Source organism: Centroberyx affinis, unplaced genomic scaffold, assembly GCF_046629955.1.
Source record: "Centroberyx affinis isolate AG114_WGS23_722 - 3 ecotype Tasmania unplaced genomic scaffold, CSIRO-AGI_Caff_v1 ptg007171l_1, whole genome shotgun sequence".
NCBI lineage: Eukaryota > Metazoa > Chordata > Actinopteri > Beryciformes > Berycidae > Centroberyx > Centroberyx affinis.
Window position 1 is genome coordinate 33,356 of NW_027283628.1, and position 22,088 is coordinate 55,443.

Here is a 22,088-nt window from a genome sequence, read left to right on the forward strand (position 1 = left end):
GACTAACTTCCTTGTTGTTAATGTGTGCGGCCTGGATTTGCTGACAGGGCGACTTCTGAAACAATGAGTGTACACAAGCAGGGCAAGGAGCCACATCAGTGCAGCCGGGGGCCGTAGTAAAACATGATGATGCAACACGCAGACCAGCAGATTACTGCATTATATTTTTACCCTGCGATGATCTATGACTCCGTAAGGTCCCACATCCTCACATGGAGTTGCTTAAGTAAGCTTTCCTGTCTGCTTAAATTAAAACGGCATGAGTGACAGAGATGGGACGATATCCGTCCCGTGATCACAGGTCACAGGCTGAGCATGTGATTCTGCTTCAAAACGGTAATCGACACGTGGGAAATGATGCGTATTCTGTTAAAATGTGTTTAAAGGTTATGCTGACGGAAGAAAACTGGCTTTGTTGAGATTTTTTTGCTCTGTAAAGCAGTTTGTGACATACCTGTTTTGTTAAAAGCGCTGCAATAAATAGATTTCACTTGAATTTGATTTTGTTTTTCAGGGTAAACAGTGCAATGAAATGCTCGTATGCTCGTTCCTCTCGGTATAAAAACAACAGGAACATATAATTCACAAAGATAAACACATAATTAAAACAAAGAATTCAATTAAAATAGAAAAATAGAAAAACAGAAGTGAAAGAGGAAAATATAAAAGAATAAGAACATAATATTGCAGTGCAAGTTATTCATAATAACATACAGCACAACTTCCTTGTCGGTGGATTTCAGAGAGCAGGCCTACATCTTGATACCTTTTGATTTAAATAAATTTTTTTTAAAAATTTCTCCCTAAACAGCTACAGGTTCGTGCTTGACTGAGATCAGTTTGTGGCTGAAACTTTGACCAGTGGGCCTGAGCGGATGTGCTTACAGTTTTGAGTTATGTGGTTAGGGTTTACATCCCTTTTTTCCCCCACGTGAATTTGTATTGTTTTACTTTATGTTTCTAGCGTACTGGGAAGTGAATCTGGATTTGAAAGTGTCTGCGCTGCTGACCGTCCCTCAGCAAAAGACAAAGCGATAGCATTTGATGCAGATCGTATACTCCAGTTCCTGCAGTGTGGTTGTGTTTTGACATCGCTTCTCAGTTCTGTGATTAGTACAAGGAATTGGAGAAGGGCAACCCCACCGAGATTCAGTTTACTCACTTTTTGATTTGGACAATAGAGTTTACCCTCCTCTGTTTAGTATACATCAAAGTAGTACCAAATTGATGTAAGTTACATGTAGATATGGTCTTACTTTTACAAAAATGACATAAATCAATGTTTTTTTTGGGGGGGGGAAACAATCAATATTTTCTTATATTGGTAGCTGTTTGCCAGTGGATTGGTAAAATGGATAGTGGCCAGCCTGTATGGTGGAAGGGAAATACTTGTTAGGCCATCCAGATGTGTGTGTCATGTGGAATGGTATTTCTGCTTGTATATCTGCCACTCATGAAGCCTTAGAGTTTGAATATACAGTAGGTCAGGGCCATTGCTGCCTTCAAGTGATGCTTGTAAGTTCCAAGTTGTAAATATAAGACTTGTCGAGCTTTCAAGTGTTTTGGAGTGGAAGTAATAACAAAATGGGACAGCATGCCAAATCAAATAGTATTTTTGGTGCCTGATGTTTTACATTAGGAATGGGGCAGCACAGCTACTTTGTGCTGCAGTGGCACAGTGAAGAGGAGAAAATCCATGTAACTGACATCTTAATTAATTTATTAAAAACAGAAATGTGTGACTAAAAGTTCAACAATCAGTGAAAATAGAAACACACAACAATACTAGTTATTTACGTGAGATGGCAAACAATCATGTATAGTAATAAATTACATTGTTGCCAATCAGTTAATTACGTCATGGTTCATGCTCTCCGCCCCCTAAACGTCACATCTGGACAACTCGGGTCTTATAGAAAATTCCAACTTTTGTTTTTACCATTTTGTTGAGTCGGTATTTCCAACAGCACTTGCAGTCAGCTGAACCTTTACTCCCAAATCATGGACTGCACCTTTAATGGCCCTGGATCCGCCTGAGACTTTTGGGTTTGTCCAATTAGTTTGTAGGTGGAGCACAGGGGAAGCGAGGGAGTGTTGACGGGAGAGCAACAGCCAACACGTTTCAGTTCCTGGACGCACAGCAAACTGTTTCAAGCACCAACCTTTCGGTTTGTAATCACATGCAGACAGGTGGTTGACTCGTTCATAAAGTCCGATGCCGGTGGAAGATTATTATTTCCCGATGATTGAAGTGTCGATTCCATCGATGGAGAGGGAAGTGGATGAGTCTGGAAAGACGAAGAAGGTGAGGACACTGTCAGTGTAATCTGTTGTCTATCTTTTATCTTAACAGCTGCGTAAAATGCGTTATTTGGTTCTCTAATACTTTCACGATGAACGTCTATTCGCTGTTATCATGCCAAAACTTTTCCTGGCTGTAGTCTGGTAAAGGAGAACTGTGACGTCAGGTGAGCCGAACCAGGTGAGCGCGCGCTGCGATCAGCAGGTAACCTGCAGGAAGAGCCGGGGGGGCTGAGCTCCGGTCAGGGTTTCATTTACTTCTTCATGCCAGGGACCCACTTATAGTATATATTTGACAAGATTTTGTCCCACGGAATTACATCTAAGAAGTTATTTTTTAAAATTGTTCTTAGAAGAGTTAGTACAGATTTCTTCCGGCCTATATGCAAAATATCAGTCTCTCATGTTGCTGGAGACCTACATTACAAGGACCCTTGGGAACCACTGGCTTAGGTGTGGCCTACCTGTACACCCATTAATGCAAGGAAAGGGAAAAACATACATAAATTGACTTTTAGTGTGTTTTAGTGTGTATCTAAAGCTTATCTAAAGTGCTAGTCTAGACTAGTCTAGTGGAGTGAGCACCCAAAAAACTTTTCTCATTTGAAAGCTCAGCAGTGCGTGGCCCCAGTGTGAATCTTGGTGATGAATAGATCTATTTGGATGTCAGACTCCCAGAGAACAAGCACCTATTTATGAAACTGTAGTAAACAACGTCTACACCTAGATTTAGAAAGGGCAAGAATTGACAGCAGACTGGGGAATTTGCTCCGGCTGACCCGCAGCACAGAGGCGTGTTGTGCTGAACTCAACTGGCCTCAAGTCAGTTTTAGAGCCACAAGACTCCTCAAGATGGTAGATTAGCGTTATCTTTTGTCCACATTGCCCTACATGGCTGTAGACTGTAACTGTACGAGGAAGAAATTCATGAGCTTGTCCTGCACAATACTGGTACTCCTCAATTACATTATTGTTGATTCCTGACTGCTCTAATTACTGCTGTGGCTCACAATAAAATAATGAGAAGTTTTTATTTGCTTCATCGTTCATCTATATAATCAAGTGGGGACAGGACAAACTATATCCTGTAAACATCCCCAAAAATTTTTTCTTTTTTTATAACTTGTCTGCACAATCCTCTGAAGAAGAGTTTTGATCAAGGAGGGACTCATTTTGTGAGCAGGGGGAATGGTCAGATGTCATATAGAGAAGGTGAAAGCAAAAATGTGTGGAGAAACTGAAAAAGAAAAAAATGCACACTATTTTGGGAAATGTTTCATATACTTTTGTGTTTTCAATGTGCAGTGACGATCCTTCTCGCATGGTCTGATGTGAATTAATGTTCTTGGTCAGTGTTCAGTATAAATATCCGGTGATATTCACAGACGTGAGGTCCATCCCATGTGGCTGAAAATGTCTTTTATAAATTATATTATTGGAACCTTTATAGTCCAACGAACCGGACTGTTTTGACCAGTCGCAGGTACTAAACGACCAGAAAGGATCAGGCATCAGTAGGCCAAGGTGACTAAAGATAAGAAAAGATTGCACTTTATTGATCTCCTGGGGGAAATTCAAAGATCAAGTGTCAAAATTTTGCGAATTGACTTGAAAACCAAGTGCAGTTCAGTGAGAGGCAACACAGAGCTTTAGCTGAACACAGCAGAGACACTAAAAATAGGGTTTTTGTTTGTTTTGTTTGGTTCTGGAAGGGACTGCAGTGAGGATTTTTTTATTTTTATTTTAGTTTTGTTTTCCCTGCTTCTACCACAACCTTCATTCTGTTCCAGACTTCTACCACTAACATCTTTGGAGTGCCATGTGTATATTTTTGGACATACAGACACATCTAAAAACTTATAGGTCTGTCACTAAGGTTTAAGTCCATTCCAAATTCCTAGAGGTTAATATAAAAGTGTTCATGCTCACACACAAATACACACACACACAGCCCATTGTGTGTGTGTGTGTGTGTGTGTGTGTGTGTGGTAGGAATGTGTGGTAGGAAACCGACAAGGCAAGTGGTGATTGTACCCATGATTGATTGTCACAGTCTTGCATCTATTTTGGCTGTAACATTACAGAATTTTCAACCAATGGTCAGAAAGTAACATAATAATGCAGGTATGTATTTAAAAAGTTGCTTACTTAAGGCCGGACATGCAGGCATTATTGAACCCTTGACTTTATATAATTGATTGTCTTCAGACATTTCTCCCCTGCTTGCAGTAGAGCTGTTCTGTCCGTCCCTCACCACTGAAATGTGCTCCTGCTGCAGAAAAAGACGTCAACAGACGGCAGGAGGAGAGCCAGACAGTGATGATTGTTATGATTCGTTTATTTCTGATTGCACACATTAGCTCACATCCAGATGGTAATGTTCTCCTGCAAAAATTGAAAAAAAAATAGAAAGGTAAAACAAGATGTTCATGTGTGAGGACATGGTGGCAGTGTGGCCTAGTGATGGAGAGACTATTACTTAAAGGAAAAATCCACCTTAAAACAGTTAAAAAAAAACAGTTATCAGTGATGTACCTTGAATTTCTGGGTCCATTTTGTGGTTTAGTGGTGTATTTTTCTTATTCCCATATTTTCTTATTTGTTAGACTGTCAATCATCATTTGTTTACAATAATTATACCAAGATGTCACAATTAATTTGACAATGATATATTGATGTTTAAAATGCTACACACAGCACCTTTAAGCAGACATTTTGTGAAGAAATGTTGCCGGACAACCACAGAAGAGAAAACAGAAATAAGCACACAAACAAACAGACATGACAAACACTGTATGTTTCTGCGTACATAAACTGGATTAGGCATCATGGTAAAGTAAATGTCCCAGGTTTTTCTGTCGCTCAGTCTGACAGTGAAATGTCTGTTGCAGCTCTCAGTGGTTTGACCCAACACAGTAACGTTCAGGAAAGTAGAAGTAACTCTGGAACATACTGCTGTCGTTTATGTACAGTTGTGTACAGTTGTGATAGGCAGAGCATGCAGGGCTTTTTTTCACTGATTTCCTAATGATGCAATGGTTCTGCGAAGCCCTTGGCCTCCTCCTCATGGAGAAATGTGGTCATTGCATATTGTTATGGCACTCCAGGGAGATTAAAGAGGCAGAGATAGCCCCCGAAAATATGCAATTTCTCATTAAAATGGCTATTTTCGTCATCCTGTGGTGTGAATAACGTCACTAAACTCTTAGATACTGAATTAAAAGAATACATAATGGGACGTTTTGACCCTTACAAAGCATGACCTAATTTCCAGCTGCCACATGTTGAGTTTGAATAGGCATGTCAGTCAACTTAGGCCCCGCCCACAGCCTGCGGGCAAAGGAAACGCCCACGCATTCTCTCCGAATTGTATCACAGTAGAAAATGCCCCAAAACAAGCTTGATTATCTTGCAGTTACTGAATTTGAACAATGCTCAGATTTTGGTGGATGATAAAGACAGTATACATTAGTGATGGTAATAAAAAGAGCACATTTTAAAGCTGGGTTGACGATGCCTTTAAAGTTGGATTTTCTTCATCATTCTAAGTCAAATACAATCTGACCATTTGAGAGAAGCAGGTCTACTCAAAAAGAGCAAGATGAAGACAATTCCGAGATGAAGCAAATATATTTCTGTTGGGAACAGCAGGACTTGTATTAACACTTTTCTGATAACTGTTCACACCCTCAAACTGTTCGTCTTTAACATCTCTCTCTCTCTCTCTCTCTCTCTCTCTATCTCTCTCTCTCTCTCTCTCGTTTACAGCTCTTCAGAGTTGATGTCTTGTTTAATGGGAGGAAACATTATGTGCTGAGAAGACACAGTGAATTCCAGACTCTCCACAGAAAAGTATGTATATGGAAACTGCCATTCCTACTCTCACAAATGTATATTTATGTGTTACTGAGTGAATTATTTATTTGTCCTTTCCAAAACATGAATATAGGTTAGGTTTCCCCTTCTTTATTTCCTATATTCTACCTATATTTTCCTATATTTTACCTATAGTCATGTTTTGGAGCAATACAGGTTTTGCTTTTTGGATCTTGTGCATGCAGGTGTAACTATGTGTATACTATGTGTGCAGATAGGTACACACTTACATTAGTAGAAGTTTTGCACTGTAATTTATTGTTAAATAGGGGTACGACATGATGAAAAAGTAATTTCTCCATTAATTGTGACTTTAACAACACAGCCCAGGCCTTATTTTATCAATTTGTAGAGCAGGAAGAATTCTACCTCATCCAGGTGATTCAGTTTCATTCTGTTTATGTGTCGTGCGCTAGCATGGACTGTTCATTTTGAGTTGATTTGAAGGTTAAAGTGTTATCTACTGGTACCTGCAGCTCAGGAAGATTATCCAGACTCCTGATTTCCCCAGCAAAAGAAACCCCCATCTGAGGACCAAGCCTCTGGAGCAGAGGAGGCAGGAGCTGGAGGACTACATCCAGGTGAGGAGCTCACCAGTCCAAAACTGTTCAGTGCATATGGCATCATAGGCAGCAAGATGGTGTTCAGAATCTACTACTACTACTACTACTAATCATGTTGTATAGCAATAAGGAAAATATATCCTCATGCTACATCACGATTTCAACGTATATTTCTATATAATTTCTTTCCAAAGCCTTTGCCTTTCCATCAAGGCAAAGGGCGGCTACTTTAAAGAATCTAAAATATAAGATAGTTTTGATTTGTTTAACACTTTTTTGGTCACTGCATAATTCCATTTGTGTTATTTCATAGCTTTGATGTCTACTATTATTCTGAAATATGAAAAATTGTGTGTGTGTGTGTGTGTGTGTGTGTGCGTGCGTGCGTGTGTGTCCAAACATTTGACTAGTAGTGTATTATTAGACTACAGTATGCCTTTAGTATTCACGCACTTTGCATTTTGTCACTTTATGTGACTAAAACTGATTCCCGAACCTTGAAAATAAAAAAAACCTTGACATTCTTGCTGACAAGCCATTAAATAGCCTTTAATCCACTGAACCAAAATACCTTTTTACAAGTTGGTTTATTCTTTGCCGGCCAGGACATCATCTATCAAAACGAAGACGTGCCGCAGGAGCTGCTGGACTTCCTCCATGTTAAACACTTCCACACGGGGAACAAGATCAGCAGCCTGGAGTAAGTCCTCTATAGGCTCCAGCCAGGTTCAAGATGCATCTCTCGGCTATATTCGGCTCCTCTATATTTGGATCGGGAGCAAGGCGGCAATATAATAAAAACAGCAGAAACATTTCTCACGGCGGTGTGGAGCAGCACTACTCGCACTAACCCACCATGTGATGATGACCAGGGAGGGAGAAACGTGTAAATATAGAACAGCATATCAGGGCTTAAAGCACCTACTTATTTCAGTGTTGTGGGTTTGAATCTGGTTCACTATCTTTATTACATGTCATTCTCTATTTTCTCTCTCTGTCTCCTCTGTACACTATCAAATAAATCAGAAATACCGTATAAAATGTAATCGTAAAGCATATTACCTGTGTGAAATAAGGAAGGGAGACGACCAGAGGGCAGTGTATCCCTTTTGATTTTAAAAATGAGTCAGCATGTATGTGAGCACATGGGAGTTCCTGCCTGCAGCGTTTCTAATCCCACACAGAGCAAAGCAACTGCCTGAAAAGCGGAAGCAAGTACAGTAAAATTGCAGCAATTATTTCAGCCACAGAGTAAATGTATCACGCTCGAGCCCATAAATCATTATTTTGACTCCTTTATTTGTCTCCTTTGAGCAGTGAAACTCTTGTCTAATAGTGCCATGTTCTTATTCCAGATCACTTGATGACTTGGACACTGAGAGTTACAGGTGAGATCTTGACTTGCATAGCATTTTCCTGTTTTTCGAGACCCTTTATGTACATGTACTGGGCCTAACTGCGGCCAGGGGTGCAGCAAGGAATTATGGGGACTTCTGACTCCAGGCCCACTCCACTTTCCTCTCATCCCCACACAATTTTCTATCTATGGCAAACCTCTGTGTCTTACCCATCCACACCTCAAATCGATTCTTGAAAAACATCCCTAACCGAAAATGTGGGTTTTGTGTGCTACCCTGATGCTAATCTGCTGTTTACAACCAAACTTTCACCAGTTGTCCCATGTTCAAAATCTGTCTAGGGAGGACAATTTAGTCTTAGTCTGAACAGGAAAAACCTTCACCAAATTGTATCCCTGCTTATTCCTGTTTGTCTCAGATAACTCAACACAACCAGAGCAATGTGAAATAGAAGTATTTCATAGTTATAAATATACACCTAAGCACCAAAAAAGACATTTTAGTCCAGACACTTTAAGGGTCCTCCTTCAGCTTGGGGCCCTAGTTAGTCAGTACCCCTGTTACCCCAACACGGCGCCCCAGACTATAGTTATGGTTAAGTGCAGGGGTGGGTGGTAACACATTACAAGTAACGCACATAAGTACTTTTAGTTCCTTTTCTTAAACTGTACTTCTACTCTTTACTCGAGTATATTTTTGAGCCAGTAATCTAGTTTTTACTTCACTACATTTGCCATTTATACCTTTGTTACAACTAGTCTGCTCTAAATGTGGGGATTGAGTGTGGGGGGGGGAGAGCGAGCAAGGAGCATCTCTACTGCAGAGGCCAAGTTGCCAGCTGCCTGGAAGAAAAATAAGCACTGCCTGTCTTTTGACCACAATGTGATGATGCGATGCAAAACCCAGAACAAGAGGCAGCTTCCAACAAATGGGTATCCCCAAATGAAAAATGTGAATGGAGAGAAGTTTTCATTCTCTAGTTGATTGACTGAGGTCTTGGTACAGGGAGTAATACTACAGAACAGAAAATCTGAGTTTTAATTAATTGTATTGTATTCGGTATCTACTGCATTTTGGGGCTGTAATAGGTTTGGTTTACTTTGATAATGTCGGTAAATACTAGAGTTAAACAGACTTATATTCTGTTTTATAAAGGGCTAAGAAAGTTTTATCAACAAGTGCTGTTTTTTCATTATTTTGCACTGGCCCGCACACCCTAAAAAAATATTAAAATGGAAAGTAACTTGTACTTTGACTAATTTATTAACCAGGTACTTTTTTACTTTTACTTGAGTAGGTTTCTCAAATGGTAATTTTCACTTTTACTTGAGTCATTTTTTATGGGAGTAATTGTACTTTTACTTGAGTATAGATTTTCAGTACTCTACCCACCACTGGTGTCAGCAGCACTGTTTGTTCTTCCATTAGAAAACAGGGCAAGCTTGGGCCTGTGTGTGTAATGAAGATATCTGTGGCAGCCTTTAAAAGTGTGCCAGCATCAAACCTCATCAGAATGCTACTAACACGCCCAAACCAAACCAGGCCAAAACCTAATGGGAAAACATGCCACACTATGCCAGTTTGCTTATGGCATGGTACACTACTACAGCTATACCAATGAACAGATGGGACTATGCTCCACATGCCTTAATATTAGCCATACATATTTGAATCCTTCGAGAACCTTTAGCTTTATAGAATGTTTGTGCCTTTTGACAATAATCTCTTTGTTTCCTCAGTTACCAGTTATCGCATCAGCGTGTGTTGGGATTTTTCCAGGACCCGTACATCTCCGACTGCACATCAGGTAGGAAAGGATCTGTATCTTCTGTAGTCAGAATTTTGTGTTAAAGGAAGAATCCACCCTAAATCATTTTAACTCTATCAGAAAACAGCTATCTATGATGTACCTTTGCATTCCTGGGTCCATTTTGTTGTTTGGGGTTTTTTTTCTTATTCCCACGGATAACTGGACAAATGTACACGACAGTGGAGTTTAGGGTGGATTTTTCTTTTAACTAATCGCAGCATGTTACACTCCAGTCACATTGGGCAGCACACTGGTAGAGTGGCTAGTGGTTAGAGACCATCCCGTAACCAAAAGGTTTGATTCCCTACAGCCATGTATCCTGTCCAAGTGTCCTTGAGCAAGACACTAAATACAACTTATTGCAACACCTGTTTGATAACAAGGAAGTTAGATTCAGTATGAAAACTATTGTGATTTGCTTACACAATACTAACATTTTTCAAAATGCAGTTACTTCTATTATTATAGTCTTTATCAATAAATACTGGGAATTAATTAATGTCCAAAATTGTTATGTAGGGTTGAGGAATGAATTTGTTTGTTTGTTTTTAATTTCATGATACCACTTTATACTTAATTCCAAGTACTAACCTATGGTAATGCCCATGGAAAGGTAATTTATGGAAGGGGGATCCTCATTAAGTAGTAACACACAATCCTTTTCCATAGGTTGATACACAGGTTATACCCTGGAATTGAGCCATTGTAAAGCATTAAATCTTATTTCACAGAGTATAGATTTATGAGGGGCTGAAGGGGGTTTTGTGGGGTAACGTGTGCTGTCTTCCAGGTCTCCCAGATGTGGTTGTGGACGGGGTTCTGCAGGGCTTCTACCCCCGGGACGTCCGGGTGAGCTTCACTGCCTCCACCAAGTCCAGTCCCAGTCTGACCGAGCCGGGCCCCGCCGCTTCCTTATAGGGCTGCAATTAAAAGCACAGTTTGTATGATTTTGTGCATCAAAATATCAATTGTACATCAAAATGTACAAATCTAGAGGGATTGGTAAACGAAAAAGCCATCGTCACGCAATAATGTAACATAAAGGAATAATATAACCTAAAATATGGCGTTATATGGTGGATGCTTTTATCCAGAATGCCCTACAGAACCACAACTGCTTATGTTTTGTAATCAGTTTGTCAGTTTTTGTTTTGTAACCAGGCATTGTTATTGCCATGTTCCACCTGTTGTTATACATCAATACCATTCTGCCTTGTTATAGCACTTTGAAAATCTCATGTTGAGGCCAAATACCAAAATGCAGCTTGAAACTCATAGATGTATTTAGCAGACATAATCATAGTCGTTCATCTTGTGTTGCAATGTTTTTTAGCTAGAAAATGAGCTGTGATTTTTTTCTACTGTAGGAACACTGATGGAGACAAAATGTGTAGATATTGATCAGATTTGATGAAAATGTGAAAAGGCTGTGTTTTTAATAGCCAACAGTGAAAAGATACTAAGGTCTTTTAGTAATTTTAGTGAGAACTTAATAGTTGTGAATATCATTTTATAGTAGAGGGGCAGTATAGGAGTTTAGATGAATTCATAAAATGACTTGATAACCAAGGGCCAGATAGATATTTCACTTTTAAAGATTATTTTTGTTTACATTTTTAGTTTGTCAAAGGTTCAGTGAGCAGTACAATTTAAAACGAGTCCAGAGAAATGGGACAATACTTTCCAGGAATGTTTCATAAAGGAGGTCATGAAGTGTTAAAGCACTCAGGAAGGACTTGCAGTTTCTCACACACTCACTTTAAAATAATTCAGCAATATTCTAGCTGAGTATTTTGTCATATATAACCGTCCTGAAACCTCTCACATGTCAAATACTGGGGTGGAGGATAATGGTTCACTGTATTGTATTTTGAAGCAGTTTTGTAACCAATTGTATTTGTTGTTGCCATATAGATGTACTTCAAACTTTTCCTTGATAATAAAGTGGAAACTTGACTCATCGGGTGTGGCTTGTGTGGGAAATCAACATTCTTAAATGTTCAAGGCAGGAAAACATCTTTTGGAGACAGTGATGTATAGATTCTCCTCTTTTTCTCCAGACAAATCATAATATTGTGTTGGAGGGATGTTTGCATATTACAGACCAAAAGTCCCTTGTTAAAAAACATTAGGATACTCTAATCCAAATTACAAAATCCTGCTTTATGACGTAAGCATTATGTACATAACCTGTTGAAGTTTCACATCTTTTTGGTCTGTGCACAGAAACGTTAAAGACTCCTAGCCTATGTTGTTTGCAGTGAGCCCAAGAAGTTATGTTTTGTAAAAACAAAAAAGTTTAAAGGATAGTTTAGACTGCCTGAGTAACGTTGGTGTGCTTTGGTGTGAGCAAGCAGACAAAACAAATCCACACAATGAAATTTACATAATGACAAATAGCCTCAGCTGAAAATCATGAAGAGCAGGAAAAACAGGAAGAAAAAAAAACACTACCAAGGGTTTCATTTTCATTCCAAAATGCTGTTGAGATTCCCTTTTCTTGTTTGGTAAAAAGTATTCATTAAATCCCCTAAAAATATTGTCTTCAGATGGCTAATAAAGTATTGTTTCATGCCAGCAGTCATTTTGCAGCATTAGGAGTAAAGACTTCAAATGGTGCAGCATTCAATTTGACGGGGAACTTCAGTTGCTTCTGGTCAGGAGAGATATGAGTTACGTTCCAAAATGAGATATCCACCATTTGAGAAGTGACACCCTCTATCACAAAATGACTCTTTTAAGGATATTAGCTCATGTAGCACTTGTTTACAAAATACAGAAACTATATTTTTGAGGATGGGACTGTCTGAATTCATCCTTAAAAGGTTCAGTGATGACTCAGTTTCAGGTAACAAGTCTTACAGACAAAATGGATATTTAGCGATTTTGGAATGAATGCTTTATATTTAGGTGCAGAAGTCAGCAGGGAGACGTTTCCCCCTCAGCCACCACTCCTCACCACAGCCTCGGGGGAAATAGTTTGCAAGTAGTGACAAGCGTCTCAGGCTGAAAATTCAGGCTCTTTTGCCTGTGGGACAAAAGGGAGGAAGAAAAGATGAGTTCAATTATGTCTGTTATATGGCTGTGGGGTGTTTTTTTCACTTGGTTTTTATGAGCCTGGGCTATTTGGTTAATTACAACAGTGGTTCTCAACGTGGGGTCCGGGAACCGCCAGGGGTCCCCAGCAAATTGATGAATTGTTAAACTTCAGCATTATTTCATTTACAAGAAGTTAACACAATACAGAATGTAGAAGAAAGACTGTTTTGATCATAGTTTCTCTGTTATCTCTCTACCCACAATATAGTCATGGGATTCTGGACAAAATCATATCTAACAATAAAAATATTCTCAGATTTAGGTCAGAGAGACGAAATCTCATCAAATGGGGGGTCTGTGGCCCTAATGTGGACTAAATTAGGGTCCTTGATATGAAAAAGGTTGAGAATCACTGAATTACAAGACCAGAGTGGTTAGTAAGTGAAAAAAGCTAGAAATGTGCTTGTTTCAGATTGAAAGGGTAAAAAGTTTAATTCATTAGAAAGAGTTAATGTTTCAAAACAATCTGTCCATCAGTTGTCACTATTGACTCACTGACATTAAAAAGTTAAAAAAGTGTAGAGACTCAAAGAGAGAGAGAGAGAGAGAGAGAGAGAGAGAGAGAGAGAGAGAGAGAGAGAGAATTGAAGAGTTGCATCCACACATCTCTTAAAGTTCCTGAATTTTTTAAAGGTGGCAGTCTCTAGCTGAAAAATATAGAAGTATTTAAGAAAAGTACATTTCCAGGAGAAAAGATTAAGTAGTAGTAGACTAACTGAAAGCAGCTGGTAGTGTGTGCTTCTTACTAACGTATTTTGAAATAGAGGGGCCCTTTTTTCCTGTCATTAATGGGGTAATGTGTTTATTGTAGTATTTAAATGCCTTGCTATCTAATACACTTTACTCTGTGTGATCTGTGCGTTGAGGAGTGACACAAATAAAACAAATCTTTCTTATCTATTCTATCTTCTTATATTTGAGAAACTGAAGGTGAAAGAGACCGCATGGTAATAATGACCTTATAATAATAACAAATAAATAGTGTAAATGGCATGGGTGTACTTGCCCACTAACCATGCACTGAAAAGGTAAAGCGGGTTGGTTGGGTTCAACCCAGTCAGCTTCTTTTAGCTTGTAGTCTGCCACGGCGCATGCGCTACGCGGTAGGCGGAAGTAGGTGCTCCGATTCGTGCAGGCTGTCTTTCCCAATCATTGCTCCTTCAATGACTTCCACAGTTACTTCTGCCACCAGCAACAGCCAGTAAGCTAAAGGCAGTTTCTGCAAAATACCAGGAAATACGATCGCCTCCTCGACTGCCAAGCTTGGAGTCTGCACATTTCGGTCCTGAGGTTAGTTACCTGCCTACTTTAATCCTGGCTAGCTTTTAAAACAAGCTAGCAAGCTTAGGTAGATAAAGTCTTTGCTTGCAGTGCTTGTCACTAAATTAGATTGCTTGCCAAGCCGAGCTGGTTAATGCTGCTACTGTCAGATTATCTTTCATGAACTGCCTCAGTGGCTAGCTAGCCACTTCTGGCTCTCCACGTTAGCTGTAACATTATACTGTATACTGTACCATAAAGTACTCCCATCTATGTTAGGAGTGGCAGGGAAAGGGCATAGCGTGATGGCAGCTTAAAGGGGAATACCACTCGATGACTTGTATTAATGTTATCCCCCTGGGCAGAAGAGCAGAGGTAAGATTTTAAGCTGTAATGCCATCAAGATATAAATCTGGAGCTGATCCAGAATGAAAGAGGAGCTGGTAACAGAAGCTGGGAGGGGAATTATCTGCAGAGAAGGGTACATGATGTGATCTGCACGAAACTCACTTGGATATAAAGCCTCAAACATGATGTGTCTGTGCATCTTGTTTGAGTTTTATTTAAGGTTCAATATATACTATATATACCTTAGAAAACAACTTTGAAACTCCTCCATGGAGCTGTCACAGTCAATCTGATCATGTTTACCAAGCCAAGTGATTTTCTGTGCAGCAGCTCCAGATTTGACATCTTGATGACGTGTGTGTGCCTGACAGCACTGCAGTGTATTAGCTGGTAGTCCAGTATGATACAGTGAGGCTGTTTAGGGACTTAAATGTACTGACATACTGATTACACTGTCTGAAGCTGAGTGGTATTCTGCATTAAAGATGCCAGTTCACCTGTACACCAGGTGTATTAGTATTGTATTGTTACTTTCTTTGCTGATATTTTACTTAAGTAGAAGTAAAAGTACTGATGTAAAAATCTACTGAACTAAAAGTAAAAAGTAGCTCATGAAAAATTTACTCTGAGTAAAAGTTACTGAGTTACTTTTTAGAAAAGAGATATATCCACCATTTGAGTTCAAACTAGATTCTTTTAATTGGAAAAAGATGAAATTTCAAAATAAAGTGTACAAACAAAGTAAAGCCAGATTACTCTTCACACTGCAGATGGCTCCACAATTGGTCAATTTACAATGGTGCAGTTTCTGTTGCTTATGGAGAGCGACAAAATTTGTGATTTAAAATGTAGTGAAGTGTGTTAGTTTCAGTCAAATCATCCTTAATTAAATATAAAATTGCTGACTATAAAAATACTCAAATTGCAAGTACACAAAAAAGCTTCTCAATTACAGTAACATGAGTAAATGTAATTAGGTACTTCCACCCTTGCTGTGCACAACCCCTCAATGTCATTATCAATAACCGAGATGGATTAGTTAAGCTGTGTTGAACGCTGACGTAGCTGCTGGTCAGATGTGAGAGACTTCACTCCTGTTTCCTTGTTGCAGGAGTGTGTGGCAGCATCATGTGGAGGAAGGCTGCAGCAGCTGCCCTGCTGGCTTTAGCTGTTGGCTACTTCTACCAAGCCGGCCCTGAGCTGCCGGAGCAGATCCTGCAGTACATAAACCTGCCGTCCCTCCAGTCTCCGCCTCAGAGCCAGAGCGACCAGCCGGGCTTCGAGCGGGTCATCTCCGCTGCCTGGGAGACTCTGATAACTCTGCCGACCCGGCAGTGGAGCAAAGTGGCAGTAGGGTGAGTCGGCCTGTGAAATACATTAGAAACAGATGTAGCGTCTGCTGTTAGTTATACACTACCAGTCAACAGTTTGGACACACCTGACTGAATGTACTATGCTTTTCATTGCCATTTTGATCTAAAGGCTTATGCTTAAATGCTTTAAATTTGTTTCTTAGACAAATATAAATAGTGAAGTTGACACCTATGTATGAATTTCTTTCCAAAGCCTTTGCCTTTTCATCAAGGCAAAGGGCAGCTACTTTAAAGAATCTAAAATATAAGATAGTTTTGATTTGTTTAACACCGTTTTGGTCACTGTATAATTCCATTTGTGTTATTTCATTGTTTTGATGTCTTTACTATTATTCTAAAATGTGAAAAATAGTAAAAAAAAAAAAAAACTATAGATACTATAAATAGACTGAAGCCAATTTTTGACACTAAATCTGTGCTCTTGCAGCCATTTACAGTAGATAGTGGCATTTTGGGAATGCCACTATCAAGTCAAAGAGCCTGTAGTCCAAGGTTCTGCCAATCTGAAGTAATGTATTATCATGAGTCAGTCCCAGCTCAGATGGCTTGGCTCAAGATGGCAGTGCATTATACCGTCTCTACAGCTGCTTCATAATAACAAACTGGCTCAGGATTTGAAAAAGGTGTCAGCTGATGATTGGTTGGACTTTAAAGACAGCCCACTAGAGGGATGGACAGACTGTTGCTAAGGAGGTTTGTCTGTTGCTAACAGTCAAATGAGAACTGAATGAAATGCATCAGCTGTGGGGTTTTTTAAGCACGTTTAGTTTTTCCTCCATGTTAAGTGTGCAGTTACTTTCAAAATGAAGCTGATATTGACATTTCACAGACATATTGGTATCTGCACAAAACTTGGGCACATTTACTTAATTAGTAATAATTGACACCAGACCTTTTTAGGGAAAAGAATAAAATAATTTATTCCAAAAGTCTGTATGTAAGTGTTTCAGGATTATTTCTAGTTCAAACAGGAATTTTTGCTAAGTAACTATCACATACCCTGCATTATATTTTTCCATAGTTGTCATTATTCCTTCTCTTTTCAAGGGTGAATGCCTGTGTGGACGTGGTTGTTTCTGGAGTGGGACTACTGCAGGCTTTGGCTGTGGATCCTGGCACAGGCCTGGATCATGAAGTGCTGCACTCCAAAGAGGACTTGAAGGAAGCCTTCATCCATTACATGAGACGGGGAGCAGCTGCCGAGCGTTTCTTCAGTGACAAGGAGGTCTTTCAGAGGATTGCACGTGCAGCAGCAGAGTATCCTGGTGCGAAGGTAAGGCTACCTTACTCCCCAAGCGAGTAAAGAGGCGTCCCTCAAGTCTCTTCTGGCTCATCTTCCTCCTGATAAATCTTGCTTTTGTCTTCTCTCAGCTGTATGTTGGAGGAAACGCTGCACTCATTGGTCAGAAGCTCGCCACATACCCAGATCTAATGGTACAGTAAATTGTATTCTTATATTGTAAATTCTTCAACCTGCTTAGAATCATTGAGCTATTAAACATGTGTCTGTTCACAGTGAAGGTTTGAATTGCAAGTCAGTCAGTTTCATCAGTTTGGGACAATTACGTAATGTTGAGTTTGCAATTCAAAGGCATTCAAGGCAAATTCAAGGTATTCTGCTGTTGTGCAGAATCCCTGGCCTACAAATGTAGGAGCAAATCTTTCATTGCATTTTTGGGCATTATTTTGCTACTTTGGACATTTTTTCAAGCACAGTTCCGACCGTACACAGTACAGGGTGAAAAAGTGTCATACTTACAGCTGAGTGTTCTTTTCCCTCAGGTTTTGTTATGTGGGCCAGTTGGTCCTAAACTTCATGAGATGCTGGATGAGCAGATAGTTGTTCCCCCAGACTCCCTGCAGGAGACGGATGAGTATCACCTCATCCTGGAGTATAAAGCAGGTAGGGAGCAAGAGGAGGAGCCTGTTCCTCCACCAGGTCTTTATTTCTTGCATGTCAGAGGACTGCACCATCCAGCATGGCCCAACAGCGCCTCCGTCCTTATAGGTCAAGGTTGTGTCCTCTTTGTGGTCCACCAACTCCACTGAGCATCCTGTTTCTGAAAAAGCACATACCCCAGAAACCACACTTGCCCCTGCCACACAGACAGTGAGCTGCATCTCTACTGCATGTGTGATGCTACAGCTGTGTCCTGTGTAGCGAGGCTGTCCCACCTCCTCAGTCTCTGCCTCTGCCTCTGTCTCTAGGTGAACAGTGGGGTTCAACCCAGGCGCCTCAAGCCAACCGCTTCATCTTCTCTCACGATGTGTCCAACGGGGAGATGAGCTCTCTGGAGACGTTTGTGGCCAGTCTGGAGGAGTTCCAGCCGGACCTGGTGGTCCTCTCCGGCCTGCACATGATGGAGGGACAAGGGAGGCAGCTGTGGGAGGAGAGGCTGAAAGAGGTCCATGACCAAGGACTAACAGCTTTCCTTTAGGGTTTTGACACCTCTTTTGTTTTTTTTAACTCTGTCTACATTACATTTTAGGATTTTAGCGTGCAACAGTAGAAAAATCTTAGATTCTTTGATTGCCAAAATTACAAGCAACACATAGTAAGGATCGAGGGCCATGTCTAACAAGCTAAACTAAAAACTAAAATTGAAATGATATTCATCACGATAATTGTTATATTATTATTCCCAAAACGTTGACCAGAAGTCAGGAATATACATGAATGGTCACATGGCAATGCTGCAGATGATTAGGGATGGGACAATATTCTTATCTCACAATATGATTCGATACGCGATATGGGGTTCACGATTCGATACAATCACGATATGATGTAATAAATAAAAGTAAACAACAACACAACAATAACATCTGACTGTGCAGAATTAGGTTTATTTCTGAGCCATAGGTCTTTCTAGCAGTCGCATTGGCTTGCTAGAATGTAAACAACAATTTAAAAATGTCATTACAAAGTGCAATTAATATAATTTGGATGGAGAGCTTGTGAAACTATGATGGGCAAGCCGTCTCAATTGTGATTATTGCAGCAGAATAAAATTGAGCTAATATCACGATTCATTTTTCTGCCCCACGAAATGTATTGTCACATTTTTGTATTGCGATATATTGAATTTCAATATATTGTCCCATCTCTGCAAATGATATAAACTTTGTGTCTGGTAGCTTGTCTAACTCCTTGGTCTTTCATCCTATTTGCAGGCTGTGGCAGCCATATCTGACATCCGTGCAGAGGTTCCCATCCACCTGGAGCTGGCGAGCATGACCGACAAAGACTACATGAACAGCATCATGCAGGAGGTACATGTCGAGTCAAAAACAGCTGTGCTAGAATAAGGATTTGTTTTCTCCACTGATCTTCGCAAAGTTGAAAGAAAAAAGGGGAAATCTTTGATGTCGGCAGAGAATAGATGAGTGTGCTGAAATTCTGTTCAACCCCAATGGCTCCTGTGTATTTAATTGAAGGTCTTTTTTTCTGTTAGCAGGTCATGCCTATAGTCAGTTCCATTGGGCTGAATGAGCAGGAGCTGCTGTTCCTGGCCCAGGCCGGCGAGGGGCCTCATGCAGACTTGGCCTCCTGGAAGGGCGTACCGGACGTGGGCCGGGTCAGCGACATACTCCTCTGGATCTTGGAGCAGCACGGCCGCAGCGACCCCTCGTCGGAGGCGGACCTTACTCGGATTCACTTCCACACCCTGGCCTACCACATCCTAGTTACGGTAGACGGTTACTGGGGGAACCAGGCGGCGGCGGTGATGGCTGGAGCGCGTGTGGCCAGCACTCAGGCCTGCGGCCTCCGGTCCGTTGATGTCAGCAAGGTGGAGCTCCAAGCCCCCACAGAGTTTCACAGCTCACACGCTGAGTCCCAGGTGAAGTTGTCCCTAAACCCGGCAGACCCCGTTACCGTGTGGCGCCGCGGCAACGTCACCTTCCACCTCACGCCTGTGCTGGTCTGCAAGCAGCCACTTCGGACAGTAGGGCTCGGCGACGCCATCTCAGCAGAGGGACTAGTATACTCTGAGTTGAAGCCCCAGCAGCCATTTTAAGGCTGGGTGAAGTTTGTCTGAACAACGTTGGTGGGGTTGCTCCCTCAGTGAAGTTTGTACTGTAGCTTTGGTTCTGCGGTGGAGTCATGGATTCTGGACCCATGCAGACCTCCTTGTCCTGGACCAGGTTCCGTGTCTTCCTTCCCAAAGCTCGGTCCAATGAGTTTAAGAATGTGATTGGCTGCTACAGTTTTAAATCCTGCCTCATGACACTTCCAGCCTGCTTTGATCCCATCTGTTCTCCCCTCCTTTTCTAATCCTCCTGCGGACACAGAATGTGGAGCAGAACACCACAGATCTGGGTCTGACTGGGCTGTAGGGCGGCCACTAACTATGCAGTGGGCACAGTTCAAAGTCATCTTCACAAACTCCAAAGAGTTTTGTTGGCTCACCTAATTTACTATGACATGCATATCTTCAATATGCAGTGCCTTGAAATAAAAAAAAGAATTTAGAAATTGTTATGTTTTATTCATATTCAGAGCCAGCCACAAACTTAAAATAAAACATTTCATCAAATCAGAAATATATAATCTATTAAACTATTCAGTTTGACTGGAAACTGATGAACATGTTACCCTCTAAATCTTGTAACTGTAATCCTGTAATTTTGTAGAATCTAAGTGGTATTATTGATGTTAGGCTTAAAAATATATTTTGTTGTTGTTTTTTCCCCCTGTATCTCTTCCTGTCTAAACTGTCAGTCAAACTTTTGGTGCATTCACTTAAAATAGTCAGTAGAAAGTTCAGAAGAACTAGTAAAATATTGAAAAAGTAATTCTCACACGGGTATCAAATCTCAGATTGTCCGACTTAAATATAACTCTTATCTAAATATACTTGACTTTTCATCCGTTTTTTTTTTTTTTCTTTTAATCTGTCCTGAAAGGATAAGAATTCTAGAGAGTAAGAAAACTTGTAAAGAAGACTTTGTGTTTCCTCACTTTTGGCCTAAACACTCCAGCAGTAAAGACGTTTTAGTTTAGGAGCAAACAACAGTGGAGTGTCATTATAGTCACTGTTGCTTGCTCTACATCATGGATTCCTGGGCCAGTTACACAAAGCTCACTTATTGGTTTTTGATAGAATAGTGAAATATTCGACTTATTTTGGGAACTTTAAAAACTGACTTAAGACATTGTTTTAAAGTTCGTACAGCCATGTTATGCATTAAAGCTTAGTTAACAATCAGATGCCAGCTAATTTACCTAAAGGTTCAGTTGGCGATAAAGCCAGCTTGGGGAAGAATGGGTATGTTTTGAAATGAGGTGTAGATCATATGTTAGCAGGGCTGCTGTCCAGCGTTTGGGTCTTGGTTTGTACCATTCTTCTCCCACATTTGTTTTTATTTTTATTTTTTTTCAATCTTTGCTTTTCCTTACTTGTACAAAATGTGGTTGCATAACACGATTGGCTGGGAAATCCAATAAGCTGGCCTGTGTAACATACTGCTAGTCTTCTATTGGGAATTTAAACAAGATTCCTGACTCATGTTATTGTAACTAACATATAGGTAAATTACACTTTTTTTTTCCTGACAAAGAAAAAGTGAACTTACTTGGAAATGACCACATCGAGTAAGATGTTTGTAACTGTCAGAACTATGTGTTTGTATACCTCAAATGGCCACTGAAGGCATGCAATAATAGAGTCTTAATGCAAATATACAAAACAAATGTATGGCATCTTATTCAGCAGGACGGATTCTTTGCACTAGGAAGTGACAGGTGTGCTTGAACAGGCACCTGCGAAGGTGAATGTAGCCTTATCTCTGAATCCCCATTCATTTTTTTTGTTAGCAAGTACAATCTATCTCAAATTACTTATTATTTCTTATTTTGTGTTTTTAATTTTGTAACTGTCAACAAGTCTCATTTACTTGTAGTTTGTCATTAAAATGTATATGAAGACAAGTGTTTGGCTCTGTTGTTGTGGTGCGGACTGGTGTGCATCTTTATCAATGTTGGGGAAGTTTTATTGGGACATTAATGACACCCACTTGAAAAGGAAAAAAAAAACAGTTCAGTACTTGTGCTGGAACAAATAATAATTCATTGTATTTATAGAGCACTTTTCAAAGC

General features: G+C 40.2%; 2 protein-coding genes across 3 annotated transcripts; both read left to right on the forward strand.

The window, feature by feature from the left end:
* The first annotated feature begins 1,996 nt into the window (after window positions 1-1,996).
* Window positions 1,997-11,862, forward strand: snx22 (sorting nexin 22). The gene is made up of 7 exons (XM_071513443.1): window positions 1,997-2,305; window positions 6,070-6,153; window positions 6,654-6,758; window positions 7,346-7,440; window positions 8,096-8,128; window positions 9,838-9,905; window positions 10,699-11,862. The coding sequence occupies exons 1-7, from the start codon at window positions 2,216-2,218 to the stop codon at window positions 10,824-10,826; spliced, it is 603 nt and encodes a 200-aa protein (XP_071369544.1). The 5' UTR covers window positions 1,997-2,215; the 3' UTR covers window positions 10,827-11,862.
* Window positions 11,863-14,188: 2,326 nt separating this feature from the next.
* On the forward strand, window positions 14,189-21,910 carry adpgk (ADP-dependent glucokinase). 2 transcript variants are annotated; one of them, XM_071513440.1, is made up of 8 exons: window positions 14,189-14,297; window positions 15,727-15,970; window positions 17,036-17,261; window positions 17,360-17,422; window positions 17,771-17,891; window positions 18,197-18,393; window positions 19,163-19,261; window positions 19,444-21,910. In XM_071513440.1, exons 2-8 carry the CDS (start codon window positions 15,744-15,746, stop codon window positions 20,005-20,007), a joined length of 1,497 nt encoding a protein of 498 aa, XP_071369541.1. In that variant the 5' UTR covers window positions 14,189-14,297; window positions 15,727-15,743; the 3' UTR covers window positions 20,008-21,910. The 2 variants fall into 2 exon arrangements, with proteins under 2 accessions (XP_071369541.1, XP_071369542.1); XM_071513441.1 differs by having other exon boundaries at window positions 19,447-21,910.
* Window positions 21,911-22,088: the final 178 nt, after the last annotated feature.